The 12,771-nt window shown below is 48.7% G+C and overlaps 1 protein-coding gene across 9 annotated transcripts in view; it reads left to right on the top strand.

Moving 5' to 3' along the window:
• The window catches only part of MEGF11 (multiple EGF like domains 11), a 390,793-nt gene that overhangs the window by 294,950 nt on the left and 83,072 nt on the right, over positions 1-12,771 (top strand). For all 9 annotated transcript variants that reach the window (XM_018053635.1, XM_018053628.1, XM_018053631.1 and 6 more), the window contains exons 6-7: positions 8,125-8,371; positions 9,917-10,037. In XM_018053635.1, coding sequence (XP_017909124.1) covers positions 8,125-8,371; positions 9,917-10,037 — 368 coding nt within the window. The remainder of the gene's footprint in view (positions 1-8,124; positions 8,372-9,916; positions 10,038-12,771) is intronic.

Consider the following 12,771-nt stretch of genomic DNA (forward strand, 5'->3'; position numbering starts at 1 on the left):
AACCCAACCCTCCCCCACCCCATACTGATGTTTCTTACTCTGCAGCTAAAGTTCCAATATTTTGGCTACCTGATGCGAAAAGCTGACTCACTGGAAAAGACTTTGATGCTGGGGAAGCTTAAGGGCAGGAGGAGAAGGGGGCGACAGAGTATGAGATGGCTGGATGGCATCATTGACTCAGTGGACATAAATTTGATCAAACCTCAGGAGTTGGTGATGGACAGGGAAGCCTGGTGTGCTGCAGTCCATGGGATCACAGTCGGACACGACTGAGCGACTGAACAACAACGACAACAAATACAGACACCCCCGGCACTTGGAGGGCATAGTTCTTCGTTGTGCAGTGAGCTGATCACTTGTGACAGCCTAATCCCTCCCTCCCCCATCTCCAGGTGCCCTCTTGGGGAGGGTGACCCACTCTGAACAAGAACCACTGGTCCAAATCTGTCATTTTCCGCACAAGAACACAGAGGCCCAGAGAGGAGCAGGGTCTGCCCAAGATTGTCCAGCGTCGGCTCCAACCCACCCTTTAATGCTCCCTCAAAACTGCATCTTCGGTCTGGAAAAAGCAGACAGGCTTGGCCTTTGAGGATTTGCCGGGGCTTTTATTGGGGCCAGTCAGTAGACAAACAACCCTGCTCACTAGGAAGTGACTTTATTTAGCAGCTGAAATGGTTTCCAGCGGCTGCTGCGCTGTCTCTGCCGCCACGCCTGCTGCTTTGTAAAGTCAGGAGTAATCCCATGAACTGGCAGCTCGCCCACTTCTTCTCGGGGTGGGTAGAGGCATGGGGACTAGGACAAGCAGACTCGGGGCCGTGGGCCATTCCTGGGATATGCTCTGACTTTCGCTGCTAAGGAGGAGGGTGCATGGGGACCTTGGTCCAGACTCTTGTACAGGCCAGGGCAGCTCAGGGCCGTTGGGTTCCAAGTTCCTTTCTACCTCTTGACTTTCACATCAGCAGGCAGTCCTCCTCCTTGCTAGTCTCAGGATTGCCATCTCTGGAATGGGAGGAACCACCCATCTCTCCCATCCCCCACTCCTCAGACTCAGCATCCTCCTGCGCATCTCCCTGAAAGGACCCGTGAGAACACAGATCACCCTAAAGACAGTAGTCCTCACCTGCTGAGCTTTTTAAAGTGCCCTGTCCTTGGGCCCTGCCACTCCAGAATAATTATATCAGAATGTCCAGGGCTGAAACCTAGGCCGGAGAGGTTTTCAGAACCCCCAGGGTAATGCTGGCAAGCAGCCACGCAGAAGAGCACTGTCTGAGGACATGAGTGACTGGGGGAGGCTCTGGGTCGCTGGAGAAGGGCCGACCAAGCACCCTTGTTGGCACAACCAGATGGCCTGGGCCCAGCTCTGGGGTGGACAATGGGTGAGATTGCGTGTGCACGTGGGGGACAGGGGAGCTCACCCCAGCTCCCCCTGCTGTAACACATGGGGACCCCAAGGCTAGCAGAGACACCTAACTCTGCTTATATAGAAGCGGTGACAAAAAAGCAATGGTCAACCAGGTTATTGTTCCTAGTAGACAAAGGCAATAAAAGCATAAAAACACAGCAAATTGTGCCTTTAAAAAGTGATCTTTAGGGGCTTATTATCTAAGAAGGTCCTTGAGACACCCATGTTCATAGTGTCATTATTGACAATAGCCAAACTGTGAAAAGAACCCAAGTGTACCTCAAGAGGTGCCTGGATAAACAAAACGTGGCAGATAGTAGAATACTATTCAGTCATAAAAAGGAGTGAAATACAGGTACGTGCAACATTGTGGAACAGCCTTGAAAACGGTATGCTCAATGATAGACGCCAGACAAAAAAGGACTAATTTTGTATGATTCCATTTATGTGAAATTTTGTATGATTCCATTTATGTGAAACATCTAGTTGAAGCAAATTCATAGAGACAGAAGGTAGATTAGAAGCTGCCGGATGGGAGGAGGGGATGCGGAGTTACTGCTCCATGGTTCCAGAGTTCCAGATTAGGGTGATAGCAAAGTTTCGGAAATAGCGGTGATAGCTGCTTAACACTGTGAGTGTCATTAATGCTGCTGAATTGACTGCACATTTTAAAATGATTCAAATGGCTAAATGTATGTTATCTGTGTTATATGACAATAGAAAAAGTTCAGAAGAAATAAATTATCTGAAGAGGATAAAATTACAGGAAATAGGGCCAGTCATGAGAAACCTAGGCTTTACGACCACCACTCCCACCTGAACCAGTTCCTGGATAAGACCCTTGTGGAAAATAAGCCTCTGTTCTCACATCTTCCTGTGAGTCATCCACGGTGACCATCTCAGCCCAGGATGGCCACCGACATCCCACGTCCCCTCTTCCATCAACACCAGGCCATGCCCAGCAGGACAGCAGGGGTTAGAGCTCAGATACCTAGTCACTCCCCAGCTGCATGACCTTGGACAAGATTGTTCACCTCCCTGGCCTCTGTTTCCTAATCTGCAAAATGGGGGTGTAAATAGCACCAGCTATAAAGGGATTGTTGTGAGAATAAACAATATTTTTAATGAGATTTTATTGATTTATAGGCTCCTGTTCTTTTTTTATGTTTATTTATTCACTTGACTGTGTTGGGTCTTAGCTTCAGCATGTGGGATCTTCACTGCAGCGCAGACTCTTTAGTTGTGGCACATGGGTTCCAGAGCTTGTGGGCTCAGTAGCTATGGCACACAGGCCTAGCTGCTCCGCAGCAATGTAGGATCTTAGTTCTCCAACCAGGGATCAAACCTGCGTCCCCAGCATTGCAAGAGAGATTCTTAACCACTGGACCATCAGGGAAGTCTCCTGTTGTGAGAATTGAGAAATTTTATTTTACGCGTTTATCTTATGGCCTGGCACGTATTCACTGCTCCTTCAAGTGTTGTTAGAAATTTGAAAGTATGTCTGTGCTGAAGGTCAGAGGTTGAGAGAGAGAGAGATGTAGCCCCTCCCCTTGTGGGGGAGCACCCAGACCCGGGCCCCACAGCACAGAGAGGTCAGCTGGGGAGGCACGGGCCGAGAAGGGCAAGAGTTGGCCGGACTATAGGAACGGAACAAGCAGACCACAGACTTTCGGGTGCCCCTAAGCCCTCACTCACTGTCCAGAGACGATAACCCACTTGAAAAATTCACCCAAAGCCAAATATAATTAGGAGGAGCATCTGTGACTGAAACAGAAAAACAGTCGGTGAGGGGGTGACATTCTAAGGCCAAACTGGAAAGACTTTGTGATTGTCTGTGAAAGAATGCGAAGTCCTGTTGTAATTTTAATAATGATAGTTTTTATTCACCTTCAACAGGGTAGATAATTGACTTACTGCCTCATTTCTCTGTCATTGTAGGGAATGAGGTGTTTTTAAGTAGATTTTCTAAGATAACTGAAGCTTATCCCTGTGAACCCTAACTTTTTTTTTTCCACTTAATCACTCTAGAGGGAATGTCTACGGAATGGATTACACACTTCCCTGCCTCCTTAATCAGAATATTCTAAATTGAATGGAACTACTTCCTGTCAATTTAGGTGTGAGGGGTTATTTCCTTTTATGTAGTGACTTCGAGTTACTTTGCTTTTTCAGTCTACAGATGTTTTCTGTTTATTTCATGGGCTCCTACTGTGAATAGAGCTCTTGCTTCTTTTTTTTCTTTGAAGCCACATAAAACATACATGCACACATATAAATACACCACATATGCATGCGCACACACACTCACACCCCCAGTCTGTGATCTGAGAACCCAGACCAGGCTTAATGGGACTGCGTTTCCATGTTCTCTAATGCCCTGAACTGCCCTTATCATGGCACTTTCATAGCATCCCATAAATGCTGCTCCCGAGGCTGTGTCCCCACTCGACTGTGACTCCAAGAGGGTGGGACATTTTCTGACCCTAGTGGGCGTTTGGTAAACATTGGCTGAATGAACAAGTAGAAGAATGAAAGCACCCAAGTGCTAGTCCATGGACTTCATGAAAATACCCAGATCCCCCATCAGAGACATAGTTTCACTTCTTACTGGGTTTTGGTTGTGACCCAGTGAATGGAGGTGCCTTCTGATAAGTGAAATGTAACTGTCTGTCCTGGGATGCACCAAGGACTAGCTGGCTCTGGACTCCAACAGTTCAATACAGAGCCAAGGTCTGAGGGCAGTGACCTGGCCTACCCTTGACTATAACCTCGGGCAATCACATAATTTCCCTGACCCTTTATTTCCTCATCTGTAAAAATGGAGAAATGATAAAATCTAATTCACACCATTTTAAGCATCACAAGTGAGCATTTAAAATGTGGTGGTTATTATTACTACAATGGAATCACATCATATATATGTTAAACTCAGGCAAATTTAGCTATATGTGCTTGGCAACAAAAAGAGAGAGAGAAATGATGCACTAGGTAATTCTGCTCGTCTTTCCATTCACTGGGCAGATGTTCCAGAGAGAAGGTGACGTGGGAGACACGTGACTGCTGCGTGCTCCCCCACTCTCTATCCTGGGAGCCTCTTACAGTGTGAGTGCAGCTTGTGATGATAACTGTACTCAGTTTTTTATTGAGATATAACTGACATATAACTTTATATTAGTTTCAGGTCACAGCAAAATGATTCAATGTTTGTATATATTGTGAAATAATCACCACTGTAGGTGTAGTTAATATCACATGCAGTTACAAATTTTTTTCTTGTGATAAGAAGTTTCAAGATCTTCTCTTTTAAGCAACTCTCAAATATACAATACAGAATTATAAATTATAGTCACCATGCTGTATGTTACATCCCCTGAACTTACTTATCTTATAACTAGAAGTTGGTATCTTTTGACCACCTTGCCCCCTTTACCCGCTACTTACCTTTGACAACCACCAAACTGTTCTCTGTATCTATGAGCTCTATTTTTGTTCATTGCTTTTTAGACTCCGCAGATAAGTGAGATTGTATGGTATTTGTCTTTCTCTGTCTGACTTATTTCACTTAGCATAATGCCCTCAATGTCTACACACATTGTCACAAATAGCAAGATTTCCTTCTCTTTTGTGGCTGAATAATATTATTTTGTATGTGTGTGGGTATACACATGTATGTGTGTATACGTGTGTGCATGTATACGTGTGTGTGCGTGTATACAGATTTTCTTTATCCGTTCACCCACTGATGAACATTAGGTTGCTTCTGTATCTTGGCTTGTGTGAACAATGCTACAATGACCATGGGGGTGCAGATATCTTTTCACGTTAGTGTTTCCATTTCTTTCAGATATGTACCCAGGGGTAGAATTGCTGGATTGCATGGTCGTTCTGTTTTTAAGGTTTGGGGGAACCTCCATACCATTTTCTATAGCGGCTGTACCAGCTTACATTCCCACCAACAATGCACAGAAGTTTCTTTTTCTCCACATCTTTGCAAACACTTGCTATTTCTTGTCTTTTGGATAGTAACCCACCAGGTGTGAAGTAATGTCTTCGTGTGGTTTTGATTTGCATTTCCCTGATAATTATGAGCACCTATTCAAGTACCTGTTGGTCATCTGCATGTTTTCTTTGTAAAAATGTCTATTTAGATCCTCTGTCCATTTTTTTAATCAGATTGTTTGGGGTTGAGTTTTTATTTATTTTGCTACTTAGTTGTAAAAGTTCTTTGTATATTTCAGATATTAACCCCTTATCAGATACGCAATTTGCAAATATTTTCTCCCTTTGGCAGTGTGCCTTTTCGTTGTGTTGGTTTCCTTTGCTGCATAGAAGCTTTATAGTTTAATGTAGCCCCACTTGTTGATTTTGCTTCAGTTGCCTTTGCTTTTAGGGTCAACTCCAAAAAATCATCGCTGAGACCAATATCAAGGAGATTATTACCTATGTTGTCTTCAGGGGTTCTTTGGTTCTGGTCCTACATTCAAGTCTCTAATCCATTTTGAGTTGATTTTTACATATGGTGTAAGATAGAGGCCCAGTTTCATTCATTTGGATGTGGCTGTCCAGTGTTTTCAACACCATGTATTGAAGAGACTGCCGTCTACGGGGTCGCGCAGAGTCGGACACGACGGAAGCGACTTAGCAGCAGCAGCAGCAGCCCTTTACCCACTGTATATTCTTGGCCCCTTCGTCGTGAGTTAATTGACTACATATGCATGGGTTTCTTCTGGGCTCTTTTTCTGTCTTCACACCGGTGTCATACTCTTTGCGTTACTATAGCTTTGTTTGGAATTAGAAAGTGTTATGCTTTCTTCTTTCCCAAGACTGCTTTGGCTATCAGACTTGGTTTTTGCCTCACTCACTGTAGTACCAAGTGGAAAATGCAGGGTGAGGCCTACTCAGACTTTGGCAGCTCAGCTTGTATGTGTATTGGGGGCACAATGAAACAGGGATGAGGCAAGATAGGGTGATTGGGATTCCAGGCCTAGGGTGGTTCCATCTACTCAAAGTGATGGACACGATGCAGGATATAGCATGCTTGGGGCTGGTGCACGGGGATGACCCAGAGAGATGTTATGGGGAGGGAGGTGGGAGGGGGGTTCACGTTTGGGAACGCATGTACACCCATGGTGGATTCATGTCAATGTATGGCAAAACCAATACAGAGTTGTAAAGTAAAATAAAGTAAAAATAAAAATAAAAATTAATTAAAAAAAAAAGTAAAAGTGATGGGCAGTTTCCATGACTTTGAGCACTTGACTTTGGTTAGCAAGTGGGAGGTAATGGAGGAGGATTGGTGGGGCTGCTAAAGTGATTCTCCATCAACCTTGTGGTCCCAAAGAGCCCATGGACTCATTGGCTTCACTGGAACCTTGTGCTTTTGTCCATATCCAACACTTGGGTACCACTGTCTGTTTGCTCATACTGAGCCTGCCCCTGGGACACCTTCCCCAATCCCACTCGCCTGCCCCCTTTTCTTTCTGGGTGTCTAAAACCTAGAATCACTGGAGCACAAAGGCCAACTAATCATCTCCTTATCTGCAGGCAGCAGGGTCTCTAGCCATTCCAGTTTGCCCAGCACTGAGAGATTTCTCAGAATGAGGGATTTTCCATGGTTTAACACAGGACATTTTGGTCATTCTGACAGACAAGTGAGACATCTTTTATGGTCCACTTCAGGGGCCATCTCTTCTAGGAAGGTGCCTGATTCCTTAGCTGGGAGCAGTGTTTTTCTCCATTGAACATCTCCTAGTACATTATTCATGCCTGTCCTTGCCTGAACTCCACATGCACCCCTACTCCAGGATTTGAGAGAATGAGGTTACAGTCGAGGACATCTTGTTGTTGTGTGTCTTGTATGCGTCAGGTGAGGGTCAGGCTAGGAAGCGGTAGCAGGCTGGGCGGCCTACCTGAAGACTGCCATTCAGCCCCTCTCCGCAGCCACAGAGTGTGAATTTCTGCAAAGCTGGCTCAGCTATTACTCTGTGAAACATTTAATTACACATAAAGATCTTCAAGGCTGTCTGTCACCTCCCAGGGAAACATTTCTTGTTCCTGCCCCTTCTGAAGTCAGCTGCTTAGAAAGTAATGAGATTGAACTGCAGATGAAGGAAGCAGGGGTGTCGGCATTACTGGTGGGGAGACGCAGCGTGAAAGGGAGATGGGAAGGGTGACAGGGAGTGGAGCCCAGGGAGGGGCAGGGAGTTTGGAGACGTGTTCACAGAGAGTGAGATGCAAGCCGTGAGACAAAGTAATGTTTCAGGAAGAGATGGAAAGAGAGAGATGGGAGCTGGGCTGGGGCAGCTCCAAGAAGGGGAGTAGAGTCGCAGAGAAGAGAGGAGGCAGACTGGAAGAGAAAGGGCCTGGCTGAGAGAAAGAGAGAGCCCACCAAGTAGAGTTTGGCAAAGGTTAAACAGCTTATGGTTTCAGAGTTCCAGTACAGAAGAAGGGTTTGGGAGACTGGATGGACCAGTCTTGGACTGGAATGACCCTGACTAAGAGATGCATTGAGAAAAGAAGCTTCTGAGCTTGTTTGATTATTTAGGGGAGGGGGGTAGAGGTTGATGACCAGCTGATGGAGGCTATTGGTGAATGCTCCCACCGGAACCCCCTTGCTGCCTCCTGTCCGGGGAAGAGTGATGCAGAGACGGGAAGGCTGGTCCCAGCCCCCATCCGGAGAGTCCACGGGGATCCTTCTGCCCTGACCCGCTCCTCTCTTACAGGCTGCGATAGCGACCACTGGGGCCCGCATTGCAGCAACCGGTGCCAGTGCCAGAACGGGGCCCTGTGCAACCCCATCACAGGCGCCTGTGTGTGCGCTGCCGGCTTCCGAGGCTGGCGCTGCGAGGAGCTCTGCGCGCCGGGCACCCACGGCAAGGGCTGCCAGCTGCCGTGCCAGTGCCGCCACGGCGCCAGCTGTGACCCCCGCACGGGCGAGTGCCTCTGCGCGCCCGGCTACACCGGTGTCTAGTGAGTAAAGCCCACATGGGACGCATGCAGAGGGGTGGCTGGGACGGTAAGATGGGGAAACTCGAGAAGGATCAAGAAAGCCCTGGCTGTAAAATCTCCTGCGCTCTGGCCCCAAGTCCTGCAGAGGCTGAACTCCCGGGCCTCACCCACTCAGGCCTCAGATCCCTGCTGTCCAGGGCCCAGGGTGACTGGAACTGGCTTGGAGGACTCGGGATGGGTGCTCTCATGGTGGGAGAAGCTGGCTAAACCTTCTTCTAGGAGACCCTTCCTGATCTGGGCTCCACATTTTGGCTTGAAATTCTCTTCTGATCATAACCCAAGTGCCATTACTGAGCCTTCCAGGCCATTTGAGACCGACGGGATGAGGGCCCTGGGCAGATATCATGCTTAGATTTGGGAAGATCACTGTGCCTGGTCCTCTTCCCCTGCTTTTTCCCCTCATCCAGTTTTCAGGAGAAGGAGTCTGCATGGACAGGATAGTTGTGACCCCTCAGAGGCAAGATTGACATTCTCCTCGCCACCCTTTTTTCTTTTTTCAAAATCGATTTTATTGCAGCCAAAACAGTGGAATTAACTGTATATAATAAGCTATTATATATATATATATATATATATACACACATTTTAAGTTATAGGGAATAAAGTTTATTTTGGCAGAGAGTGTTAAACAAAATTAAAGTTGCATACATTAGTAACATAACTCAACATCCTTAATTTGGTATAAGTGTGACACATTTTCTTGCTCCTGTGATCTGCTAAATCACCATAACCTAAACTGCTTTATAAAACTGATAGATACACTGAAATTTAACTTTACTGTTTTTGCTTACGCTCTAATTCTAAACAAAACTTTTCATAGGCTTTTCAAACTTATCAAAGGCTCAGTGGCTGCCTCAACAGCCCTAGATCCTGAGGGAGCACCCAAGCAATCTGGCCACAGATACATCTCTGATGGAGGGTGTCCCCTGCCCCCATGTCCGACCAGCTCCCGGGCCAAGGCATTGAGCTCAGGCCCAAGAAGACCACATGCAGAGCCTCCCCTGCATCTCAGCAGTGCCCAGTCCTTCTAGAGAAGCCTGTTGTGGGGGCTGAGAGCCTTCCAGAGCCTGGAAGAGAGTGGAGGCCTGCCCCACATTCCCTCTCTTTCAGAATCTAGGCAGATTCTCGAAGGTTGGACGCATGGCTACTTCTCATGGCCTTTGTTTGTGCTGTTCCTTCTGCCTGGCTTGGCCTTCCTCCCCTTATCCCGGTGAAACTAACTTTACCTTCAAGACTCAAGTAAAATGCCTCCCTCTTAGGGAAGATTTCCTCTGCTTCCCCACCCCAGAAGAGCCCTCTTCTTTATACCGAAAGCCCTTAAGTCAACTCCCGTACTGGCCCAAGCACACAGCCTCCAAGGACACTACTGAGTCCCTCTTTCCCCTCCTGGCCTCGTGCCTAGTATAGTTCATATCGACCAGGAACTCAATAACTTCTAGGGAGCCCGGGAGCCTTGGGACTGGCTTTGCATGCTGCTGCCTCTCACACCTCTGCTTCTCTCTGCAGCTGCGAGGAGCTCTGCCCGCCTGGGAGCCATGGGGCTCACTGTGAGCTGCGCTGCCCCTGCCAGAATGGGGGTACCTGCCACCACATCACTGGCGAGTGTGCCTGCCCTCCAGGCTGGACGGTAGGTGGCCCTGCAGGATCTGGGTGGGGCTCTGTAAGAGGTCTGAGCATCCCTGGTTCATATGCACCCTGGAGAGCTAAATTCCTCTCCCATCCTGAATAGCCTCCCTCCTCTTTATGGTCACGGGGATCATTAGACACTGCCGGGGGGCCATGGACACAGCTTTGACTGCTGGGGCTCGTATCTAAATGCTGTGTGATCTGAAGCAAGTTGCCTAACCTTTCTGAACCTGTGGTGCCTTGTATGCGAAGGGGTTGAATTCTTCTCATAAGTTGTGTCTGTCTTTCAGCATGCTCACTTGAGCTGCCGTGGCTCTGAGATGTGGTGAAGGGCCATGGTGTAAAGATGCCTCCATCTCCATGGTGCAGGGGAAGGGAGAGAGCAGGCATGGCCCCCCTGCCTTTATAGAACTTCAGATTGCCAGCCTCCAACCCCTATACTCACAGAGGCACACAGTTACTCTGATTCTGTGGGCCCCGGATTTGTATCTCACGTGGGCTCCGGGTGATTCTGAGGTAGCCTCTACCAGCCCAGGTCCCTTGTCTGGGAACAACCACTGTGGGGAAGTGGGATGGGATTAATCAAATCACACGCCTGAATCCAGGCTTCACGTACAGTGTTGGCCCTGAAAAAACAAAGCCCTCGATCATTCTAGTCTCTGCTTCCCTAACTGTAAAACTGGCATAAAACCAGGGCCTTCCCTGGTGGACCAGTGGTTAAAACTCCACACTTCCACTTCAGGGAGGGAGGGTCTGATCCCTGGTCGGGGAATTAAGATCCCATATGTCATGTGACGGGGCCAAAATGAAAACCATCTGGCATAAAAACAGCCAGCCCCGCACTTCAGAGCGGCACGGTTGGCAGAAGGCTCAGATGAGGGCAGTATAGGACCCAGGTGCCCTGCAAACACTGAAATTCTCTACTGTCATTCATTTTCTATGTCCCTGGATGCCACAGGCAAGCCACAGCCTCCCTTAAGCCAGCCTGTCCCCCCGTCAGTGTCCCCACCCTCTACAATCCCAAGCCCCTCAAAAGCAGCGGGTCACCGAGGCTGACTTTCCCGTTTCAGGGAAGCTCAGTGACACAGTCGGCTGCCTCCCCTGGGACCGGGGCTTTGTGGAGCCAGGAAGGGACAGGGCTGTGGAGGAGGATCAGGATATTTTAGGAGGCTGTGAACGCGAGGTCACGGCCGGGGAGCAGCAGGAGGGACGGCTACAGGGCCTGTGACGCAGGCAGATTGGCCAGAATTCTTTAGAGCAGGAAAAACCCTGGGGGATCATATGGTCCAGCCTTGTCCCAACCTGGCTGCGCACCAGAGTTGCAGTGGATGGGGGTGCGGTGGGGTTAATACAGATTCCCAGACTCCACTGTAGACCATCTGGGGCCCAGGATCTCTCTCTCTCTCTCTCTTTTTTTTAATAAGCTCCCCTGATGATTCTGAAGCAGCCGACCCTGACTTCAAGTCTTCATTTGGAAAAAATCAATCCAGACTATAGGATTTTCTTCTGTGTTTCACAGAACCCGAGGGTTTCTTGGAGGTGAAGGTGGGCGCAAGTAGCCTAACAACTCGGGCTCTGGGACCCACACACCCCCACGTCTCCATTTTAATCTACCAAGAGGTCCTAGGTAAGATTTCACATAAAAACAGGACCTCCTAGCTTTAAAAGGCTTAGAATACCACTGGTCTGTCAATACCTCCCTTTCTCAGATGAGGCAGCGGAGGCCCAGAGTGGCTAAGTGGCCTGGCTAAGGCCATGCCGCTGGTGGAGAGGGAGGTGGAGCTGGAATGCTGACTCCTGAATCCAAGCTCTTGGTGCCCGGCTGTCTCTGTCTCTTCTGAGAACGAAGTGGCCCCGGCCTCTCCCACACCTGCCCGTCTCTCCCACCCTGAACCACCCTCTGTAAAGGCCCTTCCATCTCCAGCCAACTTCCGGAATCCCATCACTCGCAGGCTGGGTCCTCAGAGACCCAGCAGCAGGCAGTGAGGTCAGATCAGGATGCGGTAGGGGGAGAACAGGCCACAGGCAGACCAGTACCTGTAAAGTCCTCTCTAGAGAGATGGAGGCTGATGGAGGCTGGTGATTGAAGAGGGCGGCGGGGAGGAAACCAACACAGATAATTTTTTTCCCCTCCCAATACAGTGAGAGGTTTGTTCTTTCAGATGACAGGAAACTCTGTCAATAGCAGCCTTTGGATTTAGAAACTTTATGTTTTTAATTTTATTGTAGACAATTGCATTTCTATTTTTGACAGAGCATTTAACTTGCAGATTTGTATGAATTATTAATACCCCTCATGCATGTGGTCACAGTGTAATGAAGCTGCTGTTGGGGCCTGAGGCCCCTCCCAAGGAGAGCGCTGGGGCCAAGGGGACGGTGCAGGGCAGAGCGGTCCTCCCTTTATTATCCTCCATTGCCTCATTTGCCTGCCAGCCCCACATGGCTTTAGCAGCACTCAGAGATCTAAAGAGTACGACTGCTCACACGCAGAGCAGGTCCCCAAAGAGCCAAGGTTTCATGCATACCTGGAGAGGAGCTGCCTGGAACCCTGGCCCCCAGGACCCCTTCCTCGGGGACCCCTGGCCAGTAGGGGTATGCCCACAGGTGTATGGGCAATCCGGTGTATGCCCACAGAACACGACTCTTGCCCAGTTGTGGTAAGCCCGTTCCCAGAGGGCCTCTGCAAAGAGCCTAGGGGGCTGTTTCCTCTCTCTTTCTGGGCTTTGAGACCTTTC

The sequence above is a fragment of the Capra hircus genome, chromosome 10 (assembly GCF_001704415.2).
Source record: "Capra hircus breed San Clemente chromosome 10, ASM170441v1, whole genome shotgun sequence".
NCBI lineage: Eukaryota > Metazoa > Chordata > Mammalia > Artiodactyla > Bovidae > Capra > Capra hircus.